Source organism: Pezoporus occidentalis, unplaced genomic scaffold, assembly GCF_034315485.1.
Source record: "Pezoporus occidentalis ecotype Australia unplaced genomic scaffold, CSIRO_AGI_Poc_V1 ctg131, whole genome shotgun sequence".
Lineage (NCBI taxonomy): Eukaryota > Metazoa > Chordata > Aves > Psittaciformes > Psittacidae > Pezoporus > Pezoporus occidentalis.
In genome coordinates this window covers 1,483,051-1,509,164 of record NW_026913115.1, presented here as the reverse complement: position 1 = coordinate 1,509,164, position 26,114 = coordinate 1,483,051, and the positions used below count along the sequence as shown (strand labels likewise).

General features: G+C 35.6%; 1 protein-coding gene across 14 annotated transcripts in view; it reads right to left on the bottom strand.

Annotated features, from left to right (window-relative positions):
* Nucleotides 1–1,782: 1,782 nt before the first annotated feature.
* SOX6 (SRY-box transcription factor 6) overlaps nucleotides 1,783–26,114 on the bottom strand; it is a 374,155-nt gene continuing 349,823 nt past the window's right edge. For 12 of the 14 annotated variants that reach the window (XM_062608907.1, XM_062608904.1, XM_062608903.1 and 9 more), the window contains 3 exons: nucleotides 16,573–16,806; nucleotides 13,446–13,662; nucleotides 1,783–5,360 (listed from right to left, as the gene is read on the bottom strand). In XM_062608907.1, coding sequence (XP_062464891.1) covers nucleotides 5,057–5,360; nucleotides 13,446–13,662; nucleotides 16,573–16,806 — 755 coding nt within the window. In that variant the 3' untranslated portion in view covers nucleotides 1,783–5,056. The remainder of the gene's footprint in view (nucleotides 5,361–13,445; nucleotides 13,663–16,572; nucleotides 16,807–26,114) is intronic. The other 2 variants (XM_062608899.1, XM_062608908.1) reach the window with 1 other exon arrangement.

The following is a 26,114-nucleotide window of genomic DNA, read 5'->3' as shown; positions in this document are numbered from 1 at the left end:
TTCCTCCTGTGGCAGGACATTACAGGATATCAAAAATGTAGTTTGATCTCAGAAAAATCATATTAATGGGTTATATGAAAAAAAAAAGGGGGGGTTGGGGGAATTTTTTTTTAAAGGAAAAAGTGTTTTGTAAAAGATCGAATGAGATCATATAGTATTATTTAAAAGAACATGCTTAAGTGCCAACCTGAATCTTAAAAAAGCATGCAAAAAAACAAGGGTCCAAGCCCGTTCATTAACATCTCATCAAAACATGAAGAACGCTATTATACATTCTGCTGGCTGCATCTCCAGTGCAGTTGTTCACACCATGGCCCTGGCTCAGCAAAGTTTGTCCTGCTTAACGCCAGCGCTTTACTGGTCATTATGATGGCCATGGAAGTACTAGCAATGCTTAACTGTAAGCAGGTAGAAAAGTGTTTTGCTGGGGGAGGATAGGGGTGTTAATCTTGTAGTATGTTTTGCTAGGAAATGATTTTGTAATGCCATGCCTTTGATACGACCAAAAAACAAACCCAGAAATTCAACCCAGAGAGGGGACTACCTTTTAGATTGCACTGAGAGGTGGTTGTGTTTGTACTTAGAACAGGAACTACCCACAGCTGACTGCTGTACACTCTGCACAGGGTATCATATTTATTGCGACTGAAGTTGTCATTTGGCATTCCCACCCCAGAGCAATCCCGTCTTTTGCCCTCCCCCTGCCTCATACTGCACCTGAGTACACTGATTTAGGAGCGCATTGTAATCCCATGTATTCTCAGCAGGCGGTTTCACAAGCTAAATGGTGATGCCCAAACATACAGGCAGACCAGAATTGGGCCACTTCGTCAGTCATTTCTCCACGTAAACCTGTACCCTGAAAAGCAGTACTGTTTCCATTAAGACTTCTCCATTTTTATGGATTATGAAGTGAACTATTTGAGGTGTTATCAGACTGTTTTGGGAGTGTTCTTCTCTTGAAAATAAGTATTTTGTAATTTTCCAAAAAGAAAATATATTGTATATGTTAATTAAATAAACTGTCCACAGAGAAAATAGTATTACTATATTCATGCGTTACCTGAATGGAGTTGTTACTTTTTTCAGTCAGAATTATTAAGAGGGGCTGAAACACAATGCTTAAAAAGCAATTCTGCAAGTCCTCTTTGTGTATTGTGTGAACAATTTCCCCTGGTATTATAGCTTAATATGACAATAACATGATTTAAGGGAAGTAGGAAATAAAGGTTTGATATTATTAAGTCTTGCCTTCATTGCAAGGGCCATCGTGGGTATGATAACCTTTCAGGGGTATACTTCTGAATTCCAAGTTAGGCAGTTATTGTTAGGAAGTAAAATATCTCATCAGTTTTACTTGGATTCAGAAGACTAATTGTGTTTCCTATCAAATGTATCAGAAATTTGGTATGTTTAATGTATCAACTTTCTAAAAAAGAAAAAAGTATTCTGTGTTTCTGGAATACACTATTAAAAATCAGTGAGAGCACAAGTGAGGCGTCTTGCTGTCCCAGCTACAGGTCCACAATACTGCACTCACACTGCGGGTGTAAATTCAGCATCTACATGAGGTACAGTGACTTGTCAGCATTTAATATGGACCAACATACACTGATATAGAACAAAAGTAAATACATAACTTATACTTCACTAAGTATCCATGAACAAAAAATAAAATTCTATTTCCTATGTTATATTTACACAATTTAAAAAAAATCTAAAATGAGATGGTAAATTCATTAAAAACTTTGTTTTGAGCTCCGATTAATAAAGTACTGTTGGTTTTATCCTTATGATTGTCCTTTCTTGATTTCTACTGACATTTTAGAGCCAATGTTGGCTAATAAATAGAATAAAATGCTCACAGGCACGATTCAGATTCAAATATGTTCCTCCCACTCTCCCAGCCAATAAATGCAATTTTTAACCAGCTGGCAATTCCTGAACAGCCAGTCATTTTCAAGAATGTGGCTTTAACATACAAAGCATCAGCACGGAGGCAGGGCTGGAGCTAAAACAAAGTGTTCATACATACATGTACTTTGCATAAATAAATGAAATAACAAGACATAAAAATGACTCAAGTCCGGCAACTGTGAGGCAGGCCCACACGAGTCGAAACAGATGACTTTTGTTCATGTAGTTTTCGTACAACAGTTTCACATTAGTCAGAAGTGATAAAAAATACCATTTATATCCAGTGCTTATAACACTTACGAAACAACATCTGTGAGTGTGTGTTTTTTTGTACTACAAGCAAAATCAAGTTTCAGTCCTAAAGAACAGTCCTTTGTTCTCCACAAGCCTGCAGAATATTATTTTGGCATGGTCATAAAATTTAAAAAAATTAACCAACTAATCTAAATGTTTGCCTTTGTGCAAAAAAAAAAAAAAAATTACATAAAATACAATGCTAGCAATACAGCATTCTACCTATGCAACAAAAACAGAAAAAAAGAGAAAGTGACATGGGGGGGAGGGAGAAATAATTCTAACTAACTGGAGAATTATGTAAGACATTAATAAATAGTCATTATTTTAGGAAATAATGATATCCTCCCCCTCATCTGAGTTGAATGAATTAAAACCAGTTCAAATTCCCAAGCAATAATAACAAAAAAACACTTTCTATCAGTACCTTAGCTAGCTTAAAGAGGGCGCTCACCAGCTAACGACACAGAATATGCCTTTAAAGTCTTGGCTAGACCAGTTTATTGCTTATTAGACATGGACTCAGAACACAAATAAATATTAAAAATATAGCATTTTGTTCCAAATTACAAAATGGTCAGAGAAATTTGACCATTGTGTTTCTATGCCATTTTCTTTATAAATTGAACAATCCCATTTGTCTTGGGGGCTGTCTTACACACAGAATTGTGATTCCTACAGCGGCAGCAATGGCTGTCTCTGCCCAAATAGGTATTAGTGGAGCTATGAGGAAACTGACTGCTCCCAATACAGCATCTTGTCATTGCAGCTTACATGAATTTCTGTGAGAGAGGATGATAGTACAAGGACAGCTGACATTAACACTGTACTTTCATTGTCTGGGCCCTAAAAAAGCCTGTTCACCTCTGTAGGAAGATTCCCACAGACTTCAAGAGGAGCTGCTCTATGCCCACTCATACCTCTCAGCCTGAGTCTGAATTTATCACCAATGTGCTGAACATATCCAATGAAAAATAAAAGCTAAGAGAGTGGAGGAACTTCAGCTTCAGCACATATATCATCAGGCCCATTGAATCTGCATATACACATATATATACAGTGATGTATTTGTGAACAGGAGTGGAGTATGAGGGAAAAAAATAAAGGCAGTTTCTTCTCTGTCTCTTAAATGCAATCAATTTGCAGTCTTCAAATTTCTATCTCTTGTGTATTTCCCAGATTTGTCTCCAGCAATTGCATTGTTTCTAGAGGCAATGCAAATACAAATTTTAGTTTCTATAGCACCTTACATCCAAAGATCCCAAAGCACTTGACAAGCATTCATCCATATCTGGCGCACATTTCCACATGACTAGTATTCAGTAAATACATTTGATGCACCGTTTTCCCAGCTCTGCAAGTCAGGTATTTTTGTGGCTTTCCCTCACCCATTAGAAGTCTCACATATAAATCACTACATAAATACTTAAGGTAGCAAACAGTTCCTTCAGGTGACAACAGGAACATGATATACAGAGCTATGATTCACTGCAGGATTCTACAGGCCCTAAAAGTTCATCATGATGGATTTTACATCTGTCTTTGCTGTCCAAGTATAGAGGTTTATAACTATAAACACAATTCTTTAGGAATATTGGTACTCTATGTACATATAAAAGAACTCACTTTATTTTGCATTACATATAGCAGAGTGTTTCCAAGTGCTCCTTGAACATACAGTGTTACAGGGACAACTGAATTTCTCATTCATAACTGTCACGATCATTTTAGTAGCAGGTGCACTTTTATTTTCATATCCCTGTGTGATTTAGGGGAGGAGAAAGAACGTGTTCTTTAAAATATCAGTAAGGAATTGTAAGTGTAATGCCACCAACAGTACTTTTAAAAATAAATATTAAGTATTTGGACCCTTGACATTCTGGAATGAATAAATTATTTAAGAGAATATGTGTTAAGACTGAATGCAAGGGTTAAAAGCAGAAGGGTAGAGAATGTAATCAGAGGTGGCCTCACACTGCTAAGACAGGCCTGTCCATAGCTGGTGATCGCTCTTTTGTGCTTACTTAAAATGTCACACTAATGGCACATCAAGAGGCAAAAGCAATTGGGCACATGCACTATGGCAACCATATTCACTACTTAAGAATATCCTGTCTCCAGATTCCTGAGTACTTTACCATATTCTGGAAAAAATTAGGTTTTATATATAATTTTTTTTTAAGATGCCAAAGGATTGTCTAAGACTTTACAGTGTCTCCTTTAAGACTTTCTTTTTTTGAATGTTAAGATTCAAAAGTTATGAAAAGTTTGGCACATCAGAAGTTCAGCTATACATATGGAAAAAAAATGGAATTCAGAGACTATTTTTTTAAAGACAAGCTATGATGCACAGATGTGCACACTTGTGGACTTGTTCTGTTTCGCAATATGAAATCTGCAGTTTTTGTTTTCTAAAATAATCCAGAATAAAAACACATTCACAACCTGTAGGCTGGCACAGCATACCTGAGTGAGAATGTATAACCCCCATCTAAAACAGTAACTTAAACCTTTATCAGCATCCAAACGGAAAAAAGACAAAAGGTAAGACTTGTAAGACAGCTATTGATTCATATAAGTTTTCAAGTCCTGATGTCTGATATTTAATATATGTCTTCATCTAAATTAAAAAAAAAAAAATCCAACAAAACAACAAAACAAAACAAAACAAGTTCATGAAAAATTAGGGAAACAATCTGTCTCACACATTAAGAAACATTTAAGACCATTCTGCTGATGTAACTGTAGGAGCCACACATGCATTCAGGCTCTTTAAGAACTTTTGTTCAAAAAAAAACCCAAAAAATCCAGTTGAGTCTGAGTAGTTTAATTCTGTGAACACTCCTCAGTTGGCACTGACTGCCTCATGGGCTTCATTTTCACTACTATAGTCTGATTTGGGATCATCCTCATAGTCCTCGTACATTTCTATTTCATCCTCTCCATTTATCATTTCATTTCCAGCAAGGCTTCCGCTGTCCGTCTTCATACCATAAGTGCTCTGAATGACAGGGATGCTGGGCTCAGGGCTGGCAGAGGTGCTCGAGCAATCTGATGTCATCTGAGGTGATGGCGTGGTAGTCGCCATGGTAATAGCACCAGGATAGACAACCCCCGTTCCTGTGGTGATTGGAATTTGAGGCTGTTGTCTGGAAGGAAAAACGAGAGGGGGACATGATTTCCTGTGTTCAGAGGAGGGAAAATCTTCTACAATTCCAAATGAAAGAAAAGCGTGTAGTTTCCTAGAAAGCATGCATGCATTCCTCTAGGGTTCGCAGTTAGGTCCCTTATGGTATTGTTTCCTCTTAGCTCCCCCACAAGGACAACTGGTGATTAAACTGTTCAGTAACTAGCAGATGTTGATTCTTTTATGCATTTTGTGTGTTTGTTTAAAACATACTGCAAACCAGCACTTGGACAGAGATCATCCAAAGGCTTCGGGCATGCATGTGACGCCTGACTGCTACTGTAGACATCATGCATCCAAAATCTAAATCCTCCAAACACCTGACAAGAGCTTTTGTTAGTGAGGGGACCTCAAAAGTAAGTACCTAAAATGGCAGACAGGTGACTGAGTAACTTAAATTTACTGTTTAAGTGCTAGGTATACTCCTACATCACTCAGAAAGGCTTTTGATATTTTATTGCTGGCTTCCGATTTTTATTTATATCCATGATCAGGATGCCGTTTATTCTTCAGGATTTAATGTGTAAGACTGAGGGTTTTACGCAAAATACTTAAAAAAAAAACAACTAATTTTTTCTATGTTAACAGACGGTCTACAGAAATTAAGATTTTCTCCTGAGCACCTGATGTCAGACCTGATTTATTTTGACAATGCAAATACATGGGACGACTCAATTAAGGATGTACTATCTCTATTTTTGACACATCTTACCTTCTGATATTTACACTATATGATGTGTATATGATTTTAAGCATACTGGAACAATATCACACTTAAACTAAAATAGGCTTATATCACTGCCAGTCAAGAAATTCAACGCATGCTTTACTGTAAGCATGTACTAACTGATGCAATGTCTCTTCTTACAGTGATGTATGTATATTCAAATGCTTTGCTGAGTGAAGGTCAGGTTGCTGAACCTGTTCTATGATCAAGCCCTTACTGGCTACAGATTAATTAAATCTACATCTTACATTTAGGTTAATTAACTAATAACATACTTTCTATATTAAAATACACATACAAATATTCTCATACTATTTCTGGATCATTACCTTTAGTTAAAAAAAAAAAGCTAAGAGAAAGAGAAGGGATGTAACTCATCTGAAGGAAGAGAATCTCCATAGTACCTTAGATGCAGTATTGAATGAATATACTTCAGCACCAGCATTACCTCTAAGTGCCCTGGAAGATGGTGGTTTAGTATTAACTAGTTATTGAACATAGATACCTATCTGCGTAATTTATTTAAAGGATCATAGATTTCAATGTATTCCCAATCATCTTTAGAGCAATATTGACCAGGTTAATTAGACAACTGCTATATCATTTTAGCATGAGAAACAGTGTCAAGTTTATTTGAATAGTCTAATGAATTTAATTTCTTGACCACTGTGTCATTCTATGCTAAAATTCAAAAGGACATTCCATAAGCCAGTCTCTTACAAATCCATAATCACTGGCTAAATCATACACAAAATAATGTAAAGCTTATTGACAAGACCCGTAATGTGGAGTCTTCATTGTTCTTTGATCAAATTCTGATTTTGATAAATATCGCACTACAGAGCGAAACCTGTAGTTTCTTAGTAGAGTCTTTCAAGTTTGAGAACTAATACTGACAGTCAAATCATGAACACACTGTGTAAGATAATATTAAAATAGCATGTAGCTCTGTCATTGCTGCTACTGCTAGCCTGACTCTTACAGCCTCTGCACAGCTTGAGAAATTCGAACATCTGTTGTATAAGTATGGTACACCTGGCTAGCAGCAAGCAAAAATATTGCAGTAATTCATTTGACAGAGTCTTTATACTCCTGTTTGCAAATGATGATTTGCAGATGATTTACACACAGCAAGGAATTTTTCACTAAATTTTCACTTTTTAAATGGTCTGATAAATGTTCTGTGAAAACAATTTTCAACCAATGCATTTGCTTGCAAGTGATTTTCTGCAAATATCTTTCAATACTTTATCCATAAAATTGAACACCCACATCTCATGGGAACATTTCTGTTTTAGGATTGCATGTTATCAGGAGTATAAACCATTACTGTTAAAACCCCACATTTATCTCCTCCACAACTTCAAGGCACAGAAAACATTCACTTTAATGACTCTTTCCACAAAGCAAAGGAAAAAGAAACCCACACATAGTCACAGCAAAATTCTACATAGTTGTCATCAGACCATACACACTTAATTCTCTCTAATCTGCTCATATAACAAATTCTGGTACTAATATTTTTTCAGTATTTCTTAAAATAAGTAAGTTCACAAAACACAGCATCCAAAATCATTCATCAAAGAACACCACAATATTAATGCCAAAAGATGTTCTGAGAGAAGTTGTTTTTATAACTCTTCCAGTAACAGTTATAGAATATACTGAGAAAATAATTGAGTGTAAGCTGTTCTTGCATTATAGAAGATGCTAGGGATTGGGACCCTACTATCCACTGCTATCACTCCTCCCAGAATATTTGCATTTTTTAGAAGCAAATTGCCTTTTTATAAGCAGCAAGAAGGAAAAAAAATCTTTGTTACACAGGGCTGTGAGAGTGTCTTGATAAAATGATGGCTGTCAGTGTTTAAGCCCTAAAGGACAGACTGCATTAAAAAAATCAGATATTCTTTCAAATGCTTATCAACTCAGAAAAACCCTTTTGTATAGCCACTTTTCAATGGGACAGGGTATATTTGTCCAACTACCACTCATTTCAAAGTGTAAGGAGAGCAGGTCATCTGAGCATAATAAAGCAGAATTTAGAGAGATAACTTTTCCTTAAGAATGCACCAGAATCATGGCAAACTGTATAATGAATCTAACTGGTAAAGATCTTGATTAGTGTGACAGGAAACTTAAAGGCTCACTGAATTCATCATTCATAAATTCAGTTCTTTTTTATATATTAAACAAAAATCAGACATGGTGTGCATGCGTGCTGGTGGATGGGTAATAACTGTGAGCTTTAAATTACCTGTATCTCACTGTGGAATAGTAAACATGTGGTGACTGTACCACCTAAATGGGAAGTGTTCTCAAACTGCTATCCTTTTGCTAGCAAAAATTTGCTAACACTCAAACATGGGCACCCCCACACTTCCAGTAACTGGACACCTATTTCTCACTCAAGCATTTTTATTATTTAAAGCTGATAAGGTTGTCAGTGTATATTCTGCTCAAGCTGCTGCATTACATCACAGAAAGCCTTATTTTAAGATATAATGAACTGTATGGATGGCATATGTTACTGGAGATGAGTGTTACCATTTTCTAAATAGTTAAATTTTATAGGATGGGGAGGGGGAAAGAAATCAGAGCATTTATTTGAATTCTAATCACTCTCCCTGAAAGGAAGATTTGGATTTTCTAACCTATGACTCCGACAATTTTTTTTTTTTTTTTGTGGTTTTGGGTTTGTTTTTTTTTTTTGCTTGTGGGTATTTTTTTTGTGGGTGTTGTTTTTATTGTAATTTTTGGTGGTTTTTTTTTTTTTTTTTGGTTCTGGTTTGGGTTATTTTGAAGGCATTCGCTTCAATGGCACTTTTTTTATAATATTAAATTCTATGTTTAATCCTTGTGCCTAGCTAGATTTTTTGCCTTTCCTAAGACCCTAGAGTAAGGAGATAAAAGCATACTTACTGCAAGCTACAGGTTACAATTCAGCTTAGTTGCATGCGTCTAAAGCAACAATGTGTTCTGCCTGGTTAAGATTTCCAGAAGCCAACATTAATCTTTTTATCTCTTCAGATCTGTGAGGAATGGTGACGCATGGCTACGTACACCGTCTTCAAACACACCTGACTCCATCATCCCCTCCTTGCCAAAGCAATCTTTATGTGTCCAGTTATTACAGGTTGTTTGTCTCTCTGCTCTGCATCACTGCTAACATGTCTGTCCATTCTGGGGCCAAAGATGTGGCCCAAAATAGGTAAATATAAAAAAGGAGGTAACATGAAAATTCTTAGACCAATTGACCTGCTCACAAGTTTGTGGCATTAATCTTAGGACTTTCCTGGCGAACGCTCCACTTCTGACTTTTGCAAAACTGGCTAAACATTTAAACTGGCAAATTACAATTGTTTTCTGGTCCCTTCCCAACCATTTTCTGACAGCCCTTTAAGTGATTGAAGCAAAATCAATTGCATTAAAGAAAATGCTTATGTGTTACACACCCCTGAAACTTACGTTCCCATAAGGAATGAAATAACAGTAAATGTCACAAAAGCACCCATTGTATACTACTTTAAGTTCGAGCTACAGGAGTATAATATTACAACCTTATTCAAAACCGTAGTCTAGCAACATTCAGACTATGTGTGTACAGTAGTTATAAACACTGTAAAGGCTTTATTCTAAACATCTTACACTGGTAAAACACACACAAAGAGTTACTGCTTACATAATTCTTCAGAGAGATGTATATATCATATACTTGTATTTAGAGTGTATTGGATTGTAAAACTGACTGAGAATTGAATTATTTTTGTAAGACAAAGCAACAAAAGACAGAGTCTTAACTAAAAATGTCTGAATTTATGGTTTATATATGATCCATCTGTTAGTTTGCATTTATCCATTATAAAAGAAGTACTATTGAAGATAAATTGTAAATCACTTGAAGTCTGTTCAGGGATTAATTTACACTGAAGTTATCATTCACAACTTTCCATTACTAATTTTATTGTTAAAAATAACTCAATTACTTTAAAGACATAGCTGGCTTCAGATTCAGCTTCCACTAGATTAAAACCAGTAATTTTTTAATATACTCTGCATTAAATGTGAATTATGTCTGTATATTATCTGCCTCATTTGGAACAATATTCATTCATGTAGGGATGCAACAGAAAGTCTACACACAGTTTAAGTTCAACTCTGTTCTTTAAAATATTTGCCAGTTCCTAGATTTTTAAGCTGGTCTATCACATGACATTTATTTCAGAATATTAATTTCCTCTCTGGTTAATTTCAAGAAATCTTCAATCATTCAATTCTTTGGAAGCTTTTCTTTAAAAATCAGAACAGAACTTGGCCATTTGTTACCTTATTTCTCTATTTTATTTTAAAGCCTGGCTAGCTTGTATATTGAGATTCTTTAAACAACCTCTGTGCATCTTACTAATGTTTATCATGAATGAATCTCACTGAAGTAAGCAGTATGAGCATTTTTTGCATCTTGAAAGTTCAAGCAGTGTACAACACTTTCTATGTTTGGGAGGTGGGAGGGTACCCGGTGGTGTTCTAGTTGTACACATTGCAGAATTATTCTTTGCTAGCCAATGGCTCACCCATGGGGATCTGACTGGAACTAGCCTTTATTGGGCTGCTTAAGCCATAAATTTACAGTTAGTAAAAGAAAACATTAAACACAAATAAGAAAGAACATAATTCCTGCTATTTATATTTTCCTCTAGCTACCTGTTTTGAAGGTTTACCTTTCTCTTCACACATCTCCTATTTATCTTTTTATTCTGTGATGGTTTTATGGTTGTTTTATTTTCGTTTTTCTGTTTTGGCATACCTGTTCCCAACATAATCAGTACGTTCTTTAAAAAAAAAAAAAAGGGAGAGAGAAAACCAGCAGGACTTCAAGCAGTACGAAGCAATTGGCACTAGACTCGTTTGAGTCTATTTTGGACTTTTGTTCTCTGTCTTACAATGAAATATTTACTGCATAGAGTATATTCAATCCTAAAACCCACATTTGTCTCCTATTTCATTGTGAAAATGAAACTGCACCTCAACTCTCAAGTCTGAAGAATGGCTTATGCTGCTTGTTCCATTAAAACAGTGGAAAAACAATGGGTGTAGAAGGTCAGCTAGGAAAACTGTTCCTGCCGATGCCTTATGTGATATTTACCTTAAACACAAGGAAGAGTAAGCTTGAGAAGTTGACAGGCTCAATTATCATATTTCACTTAATTATAATGTGATTAGGATGAAATGTTGCTTTTTATTACTCAGTAAACTATTGTGATGAAATAAATTATGCCATGTTTTATGTTTCTGTTAAAAACGAAACAAAACAGACAAAAAAACCCACAACCCCCTCCCCCCCCCAAAAAAAAAACAAAAAACCCCCAACCCTACTCTAGTCTGTTTTTTTTCTGTTTTTTTTTCACCTTTTTTGCTTGGTCTCTTCCAAGAATTTTGTTTTTTTTTTTCTTGAGGGTAATGGGAATTTGGGGCAACAGTGGGAAATCACAGAAAAGCATGAAATATTTTCCTAAATCATAGCCTGTGTTTCCTCATTATCAAAACCTGTATTCTTACTGAACTGCAACATGGATCTCATTTCACCTTCACTGAATGTATCCATTAGACTTCATACTCCTCCTTTTTTTTTTTGCATAACTAAGTGTACAGAGTCAGTTTACTCTTTACTTTAAAACTTCTTCTACATGGATAGAGCATGGTAGAGAGGACTTAACATAAATATGAATTAGAACCAGTCCTTTTAAGAAAACAATGAAATTCTTGTGGTCTTTCTGATCATACTGTTTGATATATGAGAAAGATGCTACATTTAGGTTGCACCAGCAGTTAAATTTTGAATAGTTTTCATTCTTTTCTTTTTCTTCTTTTTTTTTTTAATTCACAATATCACTCTTTAAGTAGGCACTTTTAGGAGTTTCTTGAATCTTTTTTCCATATTCACCTCCATATTTAGCCACTACTTCCAAAGTGTAAAATGCTACTGCTTAATACTGTTTTCAATTAGCAAACAACTCTCAAATTGTCCAGACTGCTGTTTCGGCATTTCTTTTGCATTTGCTATCTAGATACGATTTGGTCTGTCAATCTGCTTTGAAAGACGTAAGATAGAGTTTCATTCCTTCAATATGAATATAATTTGTGATGGCTTATATAAATTCAGATTTCCATTTAGAGTTCTATGCACATTTTTAATGGAGCCTATTAGTGAACAATTTTGCTTAGAGTGAAGCATAAAAAACAATGTCAAAACTATAGAATGCAAGGCTATTTCAAGATACCAGAAACACTTCTATTTACTGATTGAAGAAAAAGCCCACATTATTACAGGCTGTACCACAAAATAATTGACTGCAACAGGAGTTCTGCATCCGAAGCCAAAAATGAGGGCACATAATCGACGTCAAGGTCAATTATCTGGTAGCGAAGCACTCAACAAAAGGAGACTATTGTGATTAAAGAAATAAGCAGAACATTGTGAATTTGGAAAGCCTGGCACTGAAGATAGCTTTTAGACTCTTTGCAAACCACCAGAAACATTGTGTTAGAACACTGAGAATCACAGATTAATTCATAAAAAAACAGGAGACAGAAATCAGTTATGGTGCAGTTGTTTCACTGGACTTCTGTTATCTTTAGCCTGTAGATCTTTCATTGTGCTGCTTTCTCTGCTGAAGACTAGAAGAAATGCTGCTAAAAATCATACAGTTTTTAAAACTGTGCCAGGACCTTTTTGAGCCATGTATTCCAAGTTGCAAATCTAACCCCTCTATCTATGCATTACTTGAAAGACACTTCTTAAAACATTTATTTTTAAAATCTATTTTTCCACAGTTTAATATATAACAAAATTCCTAATAGCCTCATGCTATGATATCATTCATCCATGTGTGTTCCTGATGTGACTGCTACTACTCCTGTCCCTTTTCTCTTTCCTGCATCTCCTGACTCCTTATTCTATGTGGGAATAGTCGTTCGTGTTTTTCTCTTTCTTCTTGTCTTAATTTAGGGAATTATCCTAGAGTCATTACTAACCCAGAACGGATTAGCTTTCTAATAACTCACAAAAGACATGGTTCAAACCTTTCAGGCTAATGGGACACAATTTCTTTTGACTTCAAAGAATTCCATAATCAGTCTCATAATCAGCATTTAGTGGCAAGCTGATAGCTCCAAATTCTGTGATATATCTTATGTTTTTAATAAGGTTTCGCAGGTTCAAATACTTACCTTATAAATTACATTAGTCAGTGACTTAAACAGATAAGTCTATTTGTTTTCAAATGGTATGCTGTCTTTGAAAACAATTACAATAGTACTCACCCTACGGTAAAAAACTGCCTCATCTCCTGTCTTCGAGACCTCATCAGTTGTTTGTATTCACCAATACGCAATTTCTTTCCATCAACAATGCAGGTACGTTTTGGTCGAGGTTTGTATTTGTAATTAGGATACTTTTCTAGGTGGATTTTACTTAGCCGTGCCTGCTCTTCGTAGTAAGGTTGTTTCTCTTGATTTGACATGGACTTCCAGCGAGATCCTGTTAACACAAAGCATTATCGAGTGCTTTACAAATACATATTTCAACATGCCTTTTCCTCATAATAAACAAATTTTAAATAAGTTAATTAAACAAACTGATTTGAATTTATATCAGATAGCACATACATTGGGATGCACAATCTGAGACACGTTAAAAGAACCTTGACTTTCAGATATTGCTACAGATCAAACATATGTGAATCTCTACTAAATAGGTGCACTTAAAATCGTTTCTTCTGAATATACCAGCCTCGTGCTGAAAAACAGGCTATTAATTTTTTTACAATATGAGCATTAATCTGTGAATAATTCATATCTTTGTAATACCACACACAGTATTATGGTTAAATAAGGTCTACAACTATACTTTTGCTGTTAAAAGCTTAACACATTGCCTGGGGATACATGCTTCTTTGATAGTTTTATGGGGATTTGGTTTATAGACTCCTACTAATAGATATTAATACCTTGCTATGTAGCAAGAAAAAAATATCAAAATTCAACAAAATTATGAAAAATTGTTTGCTGTCTGCGTGTCTTAAATTTACTAATCTTATAATATAAGCTTGGCAAATGTGCTGGTTTTGCCTATGATAAAGTTACTTTTCTTCATAGTAGCTAGTATGGGCTTTCTTTTGAATTTGTGCTGAAAACAGTGTTGATAGCACAGGCATATTTTCCTTCTTGCTGAGCAGTGGTTATGCAAAGCCAAGCCCTTTTCTGCTCCTCACCCCACCCCACCAGTGAGGAGGCTGGGGGTGCACAAGAAGCTGGGAGGGGACACAGCCAGGATAACTGACCCTAACTGACCAAGAGGATATGCCATACCCTGTGGCATCACATTCAGCATATAAAGCTGGGGGAGGAAGAAGAAAGGGAGGGGATGTTCAGAGTGATGGCATTTGTCTTCACAAGTAACTGTTCCATGTGATGGAACCCTGCTTTCCTGGAGATGGCTGGACACCTGCCTGCCTATGGGAAGCAGAGAATTAATTTCTTAGTTTGCTTTGCTTGTGCATGCAGCTTTTCTTTTACCAATTACACTGTCTTTACCTCAACCCAGGAGTTCTCTCACTTTTACCAGTACTCTTCCCATTCCACCAGGAGAGAAGTGAGTGGCTGTGTGGTGCTTTGTTGCCAGCTGGGGTTATATGATAGCATATTATTGGCACCTTACTATATTTTAAATCCAATTTGCATATTATCTTCAGGTACTATAAAATCTCATTGAAAGCTGCACCAATTAAAAAGTTAAAAAAACAGTGTACACAGGAAGAGGAAAAAGTATTCAGATTTCTTGTACTGTTTATAAGGAGCTATCTAAACACTTGAATAGAGAAGGGATATTTTTTTTTTAATCTTTTTTTTCCAAGGGATAAGAAATGCAGAAAATAGCTTATTGGTGTCTTTTAGATGAATAAAACAATTACAGCTGCGGTAAACATGGGTGGAAGCTATTCTTTTACCAAGATTTTTCATACATCAACAAATGGAAAAGTTGTTAAATATTATCTGTAGCCAGCAATACTCTCTGTCAGTTCTAATATTTCAGTCTCTTTTCTCATTGTCCTGGAAAAGCTGCACAGACATTATATGGACATAGACTTATTTGTGGCAGAGCAGATACTGACAGGTTAATTCCATGGTTAACAAACACTCAATTGCTGGCACTTCTGAAATATTTATGCTGGAAGTTTACATTTTAATGAATACAGTTACTATGCTCCTAATAGTTTTTTCACAGAATGCACACAAATAATATAGATTCACTACAGCTGCCAACACTGAAACAGTGCAGGTTTTATACAAAACTGAAAGGCTATTCATATAGCTTACTTATATGGCAGGCAAAAATATGAGAAGTACCAAGTAAGATTTTGGAAGTTTTAGGACAAAGTAACATTTACTTCTATGTATTGTTGCCTCTAATTGAACTAACAAGCAACAAACTTTGGAAAGAATGTATTTGAACTCGAAGTTTACAATAAAATGATTACAGAGGAAACTTGATTTTTACTTTTATTTATTACGAGTTACATTTGGAATCTGTCTTTTACTTCAAAGACTCAGAAAGCAAATATAGGTTTTAACATTTCACCACTCATTCTCACGTAGTATGTTTCTAATTCTCTGGAGGGGTCTAAAAGCAAATCAAAATTTCTCAAAAATGAGCCAATTTATTTGTACAGTGGCAAAATATAATCCATGGTATATTCCCTGATCATCCTAATTTACACAAATTAAATATTAACTATGGTGTCTTTTAACTAAGCAGTATTTTAATTATATACTAGTGCTTCCTTAGCTTTTTGAACATGGCAACATTTTGAATCAAACATCATTTTGCATGTAAGAAGGTATACATGTACATGTCTTTTGAACTGTGCCAGGTTTCTTTGACACTGCACTGTCTGACATAAACCTTTGATTCTGATTTTGTACTTTATTTTTTTTCTCAGTATTTACTCTAGCAAGTAGTTCAGGTGATTTCTAATGAGATCTTATAATTAGACCTTTTATCAGTACATGCTTTTGCAACAGATTTCACGAAACATTCCTTTTGAATGCTGCTAAGTCTTTAAAGCATGTTATGACTCTGCTGGTGAAAATAAAGAGCATTGGGGAAGGAGCAGAAAGGGAAAAGGGAATGAAAATGAAAATAACCCAGGAAATTTCATTTGTATAAGTTTCAGTAATTCTAATTTCAGTTAACATCTCCCAAACAAAATATGTCCTAAAATGAGAGAAGCTGCGTATCCAAGAAGGAAGAAACTAGCCTGTGTCACCAATATAAATAATCTCATCTTTCCACAGCTCCAAAAATTGCCACTACTGTAGCAGAGCCTTCTTTGCTTCCCTTATTTTTGGTTAAGTCACGATCACGATTTGTTCATTGTCTCGCACTTACCTAGGATTTTGCTAATGTTGGAGTTGTGCATGTCAGGGAAGGCTTGAAGAATTTTTCGACGCTCGTCCTTTGCCCAAACCATGAAAGCATTCATTGGTCGTTTGATATGCGGTTCGCTACTGGCTCGGCCCCGTGAATCCCGGTAGACTCGAGCTTCAGCCACAGTGGCACCTCCTGTTGGCCAACAATAATACTGCTGTAGTTTAGCTGCAGAGCCATTCATTGCTTTACTTCCTGTAATGTCAGGGCAGGAAGAAACAAGATGGATGCAAAACATTATTACGTGGATTATGCAAGCGCTTTCAGTGCTGTGTTTATTTTAGCCTCATTCTCTTTCTCTCTCTTTTTGTTGCCAGATCTATAAGAGAGAAAGGCTATCCAGTGATTTCAATGTAACTGATCAGGCTCACCCAGCTGAAGGCATAAAAATCTGAGTGAAGAAACAAATTGCACTGGTATTTCTCCAGGTAAGGCATGGAGATTTGAAAAAGTTTCTGTTTGGGACTTTAACATAACACACATGTTCTGAATGCTCAATGAAATTCACATAAAAGTTACACTCGAGAATCCAAACTGATGTATACTTGTTCACACAAGTAATTCACAACTTCGTTGCTTCAGCAGTGAAGCACATGCCAAATATTTCAAAAATTATATACAACACCAGGTACATGCTGCTAATTATATAGATCTGGTTATATTTGGAGCTGAACATTTTAAAGTCACATCTTCTTTAGTTGAGTTTTAGACATGTCTTGGAGCATTCAATCACATATATGTAACCATCTGCCTTCAACAGGTGCATGAACAGCATCCTGGAGCTTCTGGAATGGGAGACAAGCACTCCAGCTTCTTCATGCCTGCTGTGCTTTAATATGGCTTGGTGTCCTGTCTTTACACACTACCAATTCAACATGTACATGCTAACTTTAGTTGATTTTTTTGAATGCATCCACTCCTGCTTCTTGACCACAAACAGCAAAGCTTCGTGGGTTTAGAGTTCATAGAACTGAGTAGGGGATGTAGAACTAGTTAATGCAGTTGTCCAGTTATCTCTTTCTTTTAATATCTCTAATACCAAGCCTAGATAAGGCATGCTTTCACCAGAGAAATATTTGTAATTGTGATGATAACATTTATATTTAGGGTTATACCTTAGCTGTAAAAGTAAGGCAAAAAGTCTTTACAGTGGGAGAGTGACTTACTTAGTCTTAGCCTCATCAAAGTGTTCATATAATTCAATACCTTGGAAAAGCAAAGTACTTGACGACAAGCTAGCACCGCAATAGGCCTCCTTTTTTCATAAACTATTACAGCTCTTGACATAGATTTATTTGCCAAATAACATAAGATTAGTTATAGTAAAAAATAAAAAGTCACAAGTTTTTAACTGTGCAAAACCTAAGTTTCTTAATTTAGTGGAAAAACACTTTATGTCAGGTACACTACTGAAAAAAATCTATATGGGAAACACATTTACATGAAAAAAGCCCTAAAACAGAGGATGCATAACTAATACACTACCTTTTTGCCACCAGGTCCACAGTACATTAATTTCATTTAAAATGCACTGACCATACAGGATAAATTGATTTTGCTTTATATGGTGTTGACAGCCATGTTTATTGTGCATTGAAATGTATGGTAGTTTCAAGCTGACTGTATCCATCAACACAGGGCAATATGCTGACTACTGGGCCAGATGAAGACATACGTTACCCTGAGAGCAAAACATTCATATACGGCACTGTCTTTTCCTGAGGATCACCGTGGTAATTTATGATGCCTCTAATGCCATTACTTTACAACTGACACCAATTTGGCAATTTGTATACTAACATGTGTGCACATAAAAGAAGACAGGTTTGTGGCAAATGTGAGATGCAGAACTGTTTTAATACTGTTCTAAGTACCATGCTACAGGTGTTCAACATTTACAGAAGGCTGCAGCTGCAGTCAGCTTTTTATTGCAAAAAGGAACAGTAGTTTTGCTGAGCGACCTGCATGTACAACCGGTTTAGGGGTGTGTATGGCTCATGAGGCTCTGCCCTTTGGTGGCAGAAGGCTTGCAAAATGCATATCAAAGATACCATCTTTTGAGAGAGGATATATTTATTGAGAAACTATATTAAGTTACAAACACAGTAAGTCAACACTGAAACATTTACTGAGACAAACAGTTATACAATTTGAAAAAAAATCAAATATATCACGTAATGGTTGTTCCACCTTTTAAAACAATACTATAAAAACTGTAACTAGTATTAGGAAGTTGGTGACAAATTGAAAAAAAAAATTATTGATGCAAAAGTTGTCATTTGTTGTACAGCTACTCACAGCAAAGAAAAGAAAACATATTTGAATCCATACGATGATTTCCATCTTTACTTTCCCAAAGGTACTTATTCACTGTGGCTAAGGAGTTTGTCTTTAGCCGCTTCTAACACAATTTTGACCTAACCTTTTAATCTTAGAGCAGGCAAAGAGTACCTTTACAAGTATCAAGATTAAAGATTATAGGTTTTGGTTTGTTGGTTTGTTGTTTGTTTTTTTTTTTGATATAATTGAGATAGAATGAAAAAAAAGCAGCATACATGATCTGTTTTCAGATAAAGGTTATGTTAGAAACAATTCTTACTTGGGGTAATAAATTACAACAACCCTAGGAAGGCCAAGAAGCTCTGGCTGCATCTGCTTTAAACAAGTCCATACTTGAAGGACTTGAAAAAGCAGCCAGAGAGTTGATGTTCTTTGTGCTTGATCTCTAGGGGAATATTTGCAATTTGACCCATAGGCCATCACAAAAGCATCTGCAAAATGAATTTCTGCAAATAACTAAAGTAATATAACCTCCATGTTCTTCTAATTATTTCAGAACTACAGAATTATATTGAGTATATAAAACATTACAAGAAAATACTGCTCTTAGTGCGTGATTCTGTGTGGGGAGCCAGGAAGTCTCAGTACCTTTTTAGCTTAGAAATGAGGCACTAATGATACAAAAAGCACATATCCTTAGTGTTTTCACAAGTTGAAACACATAAGAACAAGCTTTCAAACTGGTTGTTCTTAGGCACTTCACCCTGTCAGTCAGATATTTAGACAGTATTGTGTGCTCTATAAACAATTTCAACAAGTTTTACAAAGTATGTATTTTTTTCTTATTGTGATAATTATAGTACTGAGAAAGGTGGAAAGAGTCCCCTGAAATTTTTAAAGGAAACATATATATACAACTGCAAAGAGGTAGGTGATTTACTTCTTTATAAAAATATTTTCAGGAAAGTCTAATACAAAATAAACCTCAAATATTAGACAAAATAAAAATGTATTACTAATGAAAGGTGAGAAGGGAGGAGAAAGTTGGTAATTGTCTCTGTGGCAACTGATGCGCTATCAGCTAGTTAATGTTCATACTGCAATTGCAGGAGGAGTTTTTGATTTTCAGAATTAAGAACTTGGTCAGAATTTAAGATTATTGCAAAAGCAGTACAGTTTGGCTGCCCTAATGGCTTAGTTGGCAAAGTCTATACTTCAGCCTAAAGGCTGGGGCTGTTCTCAAAGTGACGCTTTAAGCTTTTGAGGGTGTAGACTGACTCACTTCCTAGTTACTTTGCATTTGCCCAACCTGTCATGACTTTGATGATTTAAAACTAAAAGCAGATTAGTGAAGAATGATCACTTTTTGTGGATATATGGCAGACAACTCCTCCCTGAAAGCTGGATTCCAGACTAGACTCTAAGGACAGTACTGGGTCAGAGAACACCACAGAATGCATCTGGAAATGTTACAGCTTCCTTAAAGTAATTTCAAACAGCAATTTTGTTCCAAAAGAGACTCTAATGTTCTCTAATGACAGTGAGGGGAATGAAGAATCCCTGTTCTTTAGGTAGAGAAAAGAATCTGATCATCGGCAGGAAACATAAACCCCCCCCACATTTATACATGAATGAACTCTTAAGAAACATACAGTAACAATTTTTACATTATTTATTCCTGCCTTTATCTGAGTTTCTCACTTTATATAATGACAAGAATTTCAGGAAGGGCACCATCTCTTAGCATGCTCCCTAAAGTCTTTGCCACATTAGGGTTAATCATGCTGTCTTTAATGAGATGTGGTTTTACCTTCCATTTTATATATCGTCTACCACAACAAACCTCAGACTAGGTCTTTAGATGTTAACAGAATGCAAATAATAACGTGATAAAAAGGAGCAAAAAAAAGGGGTGAGAAAAAAGATGAGGAAAATAAAATAAAAGAAGTAACATCAAAAATATTTTTATCAGTCACTCTTTTATACTTTAATTACTCTTTACACTATGGCCATTGATTCATGTTTGAAGTGATACATTTTCTTTGACTCTCCCGAGATAATGAATCTTTGGCTACACCAGAGAATAGAATGGATACCATTTTCCACAGGCATATAACAAGATAGGACATATGGAAATAAAGACAGTCTTTCCAAGTTCCTAGTGCAGAAGTGACTGGTTAGTAGTAAAGCTCCTATAATGAGTTATTCATTAAGCTGAGATGACAATTTTGTCTACTTTGGAGAAGACTGGTTGCAACCCCCAAAATACATGGTCCTGTCTGTGGTAATACATGTAGCAGAGCTAGCAGCTTGTGTTGCAGAAACCAGAATCTAATGAACATGCAAACAGAAGTCATTCTTTTCATACTAGAGATGGGTTACTTATAAACATGGAAATGCCATAAAAACAGGGAGCATGAAAAACCGGTTTGGCTGTCCCCCATCCTGCTCCTAAGTTGTGGACAGACGAATGCAGCTTTTATGAAAGATATAGCAATATTTCAAATCAAATAGAAACTGGAAAGAATGACAAAAGAACATCTGGAAAGTTTAAAATACAAGAACAATAATTTAAATATTATTTTAATTTATTAAATTCAATTTTGTAGAAAAAGGAATAATTCACTGTAATCTAAGTGACTTGTGGTAGTGTTAATATAACATTTATCGATTGTGTCCCTTGCTTGCCTCTTACTTCTTCATCCCTGTCCACATTCAGAAGACGTTCTCATTCTTTATTATCAGCAAGAGAGGCAAGATAAATTGGTATCTCATGAACTGTTGCCATTACGGGCATGGATTGTTATTACTAGGCAAAACTAATACCTACTTGGAAACATAACTAGTTTCAGGATGTGGATGCCTGTAGTCACACAGTGGCATAAATGTTCTGCAGGGAAGTGTTTGTTTGTCAAGCTGCTTTCATTCCAAATGCTAAATAAATATTATTCAGCTGGAATTTGAGGGCCAAACATTTCTTATAGGCTGCATGTCAATGAATGAAAAGAGGGGGAAGAAACAGAGAAAGACATGAGTGATTCATTAAATACTGGAATATTTAAATGAGCTTTAAAATATTTCACCTGCAAGGTGAAATGTGCTGAATAAATACTAAGAGGTGGGAATACACTGTAGCAGAAGTTAGCTAAATCCACACAACACTCAGTTATGATAAGGTTTCTATTTCTCCTGTTAAGAGACTCCATTCTCTTTAAAACATCAACAAGAAGAACCAAAAGGGAATTCCCTAAGGTCAGCTCTGAGGAAACATAAACCTCTAATTCAATAACTCTGCTACTGCACTGAAAAAGGCCTTATTATTGCAACATCCATATGGAGTCAATTGGACATTAATGACTAATCAATCCCTCCCCTTTCTATTCTACTTATAGTGTCACAAGCCATGTTTAGATTAGCCCATTTCCTGCTTAGGATCGCTCAAGATGTCTTTTGTTCTTTCAGGGCTGGCCTGATGGAGGCAGCTTAAACAAACACACGACCCAAGTGGCGCAGGAGTTATAAACTGCCATATGTGAATGAACAAAGGGGCCATACTAAAGCCTTTTGTGGTATTTGTTAATGTTTTTCATCTGAGTTTTAAAAGACCTAATGACTTTGCGGTGAGCTGATGCATGTGGCTTGTGGCTTTGCAAAATGAAGGAAATTCTAGCCAGTTATATATCAGCATATATTTTCCAAAGTGCCTTCTTTTCAGTTTTGGTGGCAGTGGGTTTACTTTTTTTTTCAGTACATTTGTTTTATGTATGCAAGCAAAATTCTTAATTAAAGCACAGCGCCAGTTTTCACAGCCATCCTCACAACCTGCATATATGTCTTTCCCCGTTTGAAAGTCCAGAGCTAAAATTAATAGTGAAATATTTTCTGTGTGTGAAACCAAGACAACTGTTCTCAGTGGTAGCTGTTCATTCACCAGTGTTTAAAGATTAATTGTTAGTTGGGCCATATTAAATACTGAAACAATTTTTCCAAATAAGGTATTAGCACATCCATGCTCCACAGCCAGCCATGCCCAAATCTACATTATTTAAATTAATTAAAACTGCTAAATGCAACTATTTCTTGATGGTTTACACAAACAGTTTAGATTTCTTGACCGATTTTTTGGCAAATCTACATGCCTCATGTAAATTTGTCATGGAATAGAGCTAAAACAATACAATCACCTCTTAAATTACATGAAATATTACCTGAATTAATTAGTTCTTAAGGCCTGACTTAAGCCCTCAGTGGCCTACATGGTCCCACTTGTGCTGTAACATAACAGCATAAGAAGTTATTCTGTGAAGATCTATGAAACATCTAGATGGAAAGCGGGATGATGAAACAGCCTCTACTAGAAATTTGGGGATGTATGTAAATGTCATAAGATTTTTCAGTCATGTGCCACTTTTAATTAAATGCTAACAACCCCATTCTGTCATAGATACTATTGATAGAAAAAATGTGAAAAATATTTAAGTTGGAAGTTATAGGCCTAATTAATGACACAAAAACTAAAGGATTGCTAGTCATCAGGTGTAACTGCCATTAACATTCCCACAAACACTATTGTTGTTTCCCTTTGATATTTCATTTCATACTCAAATGAAGAAAGTAGAGGCCTATAGAAAGGAAACCCATGGACAAAACAGCCCGTCCCAGGAGAAGTATTAGTAATAATTATTGCTAGGTATCTAACAAAAACTATCAATACTGAATTTTTTTGAGTTTTTTTGTTTGTTTTTTCTTTTATTTGTTGTTGGTTGTCCCCCCCTCCCCAAAAAACTGTTGTTTTAACAGCTAAGCAATTATTGTTACTAAATTAATTATATTCAAAGTCAAAACAATAAAAAGAGGAATGAATTAATCTATTTAACATAAATATATAGAGCTGTTGCTCACATAATTTCAAATTTCCCTTACCATGACAGTGTCACTTAGAAAATCCAGAAAGCATGATACTGATTTAAACCACAGTGATTAATTCTAATTACTGAAGGCTATCTCTAACGGTTGTAAAAATAAAAGTACTGCCTGAACAAGGGCCATGGTCCCTGATCCATTCATATTCCAGTCAATGTTTTGTTTCATTTTAGCATTTTAGGACAAAGAAATTACAGACAAGAATTCACCACAGAGAAAAAAGGCAGCCTGACTTCATATTTGATGGATGCATTTTTCAAGGTGTGGCTGAACCCTGTTAATGAACAACTTTTCTTGCTCCTATGTATCAAAACAATGAATTTGAAAGCTTCAGTACAGTGTGGTTTATAAAAGGGAGCTATGTTTAACAATGGGAGAGAGTTTACAAAACCACCTCCCTCAAATTATGTGATACTAATGAAATGCAGAATACTTTGCAAAAGGTTTCAATGTGTGTTGGAATCACTGCTTAAGCAACCCATTTCCTGCATTCAATCTGCTATTGAATTTGTCACCTCCTAGCACATGCAACTGTCATTCTTTGTATCAGTCCAGTATTTGCTATTCTCACTTGTCATATCAGTAATTAAATGTATTAGATGGCAAGGACCTAAGGCTAGGATATGCTATTTCTTCTTGCCTTTAACATGTGGTGCTGATATAATAATAATAACAACATAATTAGTAAAGAATATATCATGAATGGAGAGAAGCGAAAGCAGCATGATAGCAGTAAGTAATATGTAATAATGAATGATAAGAAAAACTCTTAAGGCTAATTTTTCAAATATGCTGCAGTTGTGCATTTGGGACTTGTAAATGAAGCCAGGAAGTTGTTTTTACAGAGCAATGGCATGTCCAAATATTTTGCCACATTTGCCTGGTTTGGATAAAAAATGGGGAATTTGCCATGAAATAGGGGCTTATGTGAAAAATTTACAAATTACTTTTTTTGAAATACTGCACTTCCTGTGAAAATACCCCTGCCAAATTGAAAATATAATCATTTAATATTTGCAGAAACTGTGAAGATACCGTAAGGTCTACCCCACACACATTTTGAACCACCGATTTTGTAAAATTAAATCAAAGTACAAATTAAGAAAATATTTTCCTCTTGTTACTAAATTCTGGATTAAACTTGCTTAGATACTTAACATATTTGTGTGGAAGAAAGGCAGATGCTCTTAATCATTTTTTTGTGTTGCTGAGATACTGAGGTTCCTGAAGGAGAAAATGGTGTGCAGTATAGACTTAGAAAAACATACAGTTGTACGAAGAAGAGGATTTCTCTGAATCTCTATCAATTACTCAGGCTTAGCTAGAATATATAATGTTCTTTTGTTAATGTATTCTTATTTCTGCACCACTCTGCATGCTCAAGGAGGTAAGGAAGAAGGGCAAGATTTCACCCTTCGCCATGCAGTATGATATAATGGTGGCTGTCTCTGACAGCTGAAAATTCAGTTGTGCCTGGAAATTTTATGCTATTTTAGGAAGCCCCAAGGTTCCCAAGCTTCTTGTGCGATATTGGAGCTATACAAACATGTTCAGAGCTAGAAATCAGGACCATGGGGTATTTTACACCTGTGCTGGCTGTACATGGGTGTGAAAATATGTTTTAAACTACTATATTTGATTTTTCACTCACTCCACTTAAAAATAGCTATGCAAACTGACTGATGCTTTCAGTATTTGTGACAATAATTTTCTCATGGGCAAAGATTTTCTGTGTAAAACTGCAGCCCACAGTTACTTTTTACAGCAATGTTCTAAATTCCTGAAAATAATCTTTTACTATATAATGGAAATAGTGACAAGCAGTTAACCATAAATGTGCAATAGTCGCCCCTGTGTAAAACTCTGGGCATTGTTAACAGTGGTTGGTTGTACAACATCAGAAATTCTAACTAGAATTTTTTTTTTAATACAGGAATGATTCTATAGGAATCAGTTACTGCAGCATGAAAACAGTGACTAAGAAATTCAGCCTTAGGAAAGAAAATACCTAAGACAGTTGAAAATCAAAAGGTAACACTCGTGGAGGAAATCCAGATTCATTATTCTGAAAGTGAGAAGCATACTATGTGATAAATATTTGTGTCTTGAGGGAACAAAGTTTCAGTGCCAAGGGAAGATCAGTCCACATACCTCCGGCTCATATTTTTCAGTACTCAAAGTGGGAGATCCCCCTGCAAAATGTTATGGGAATTCTGACAACAATGAGATTCGTGAAGTAGCTGTTATCAGAAAAGTGACAGGATGGTTCTTGTAAGACATAACACCTTATTCCTATCCCA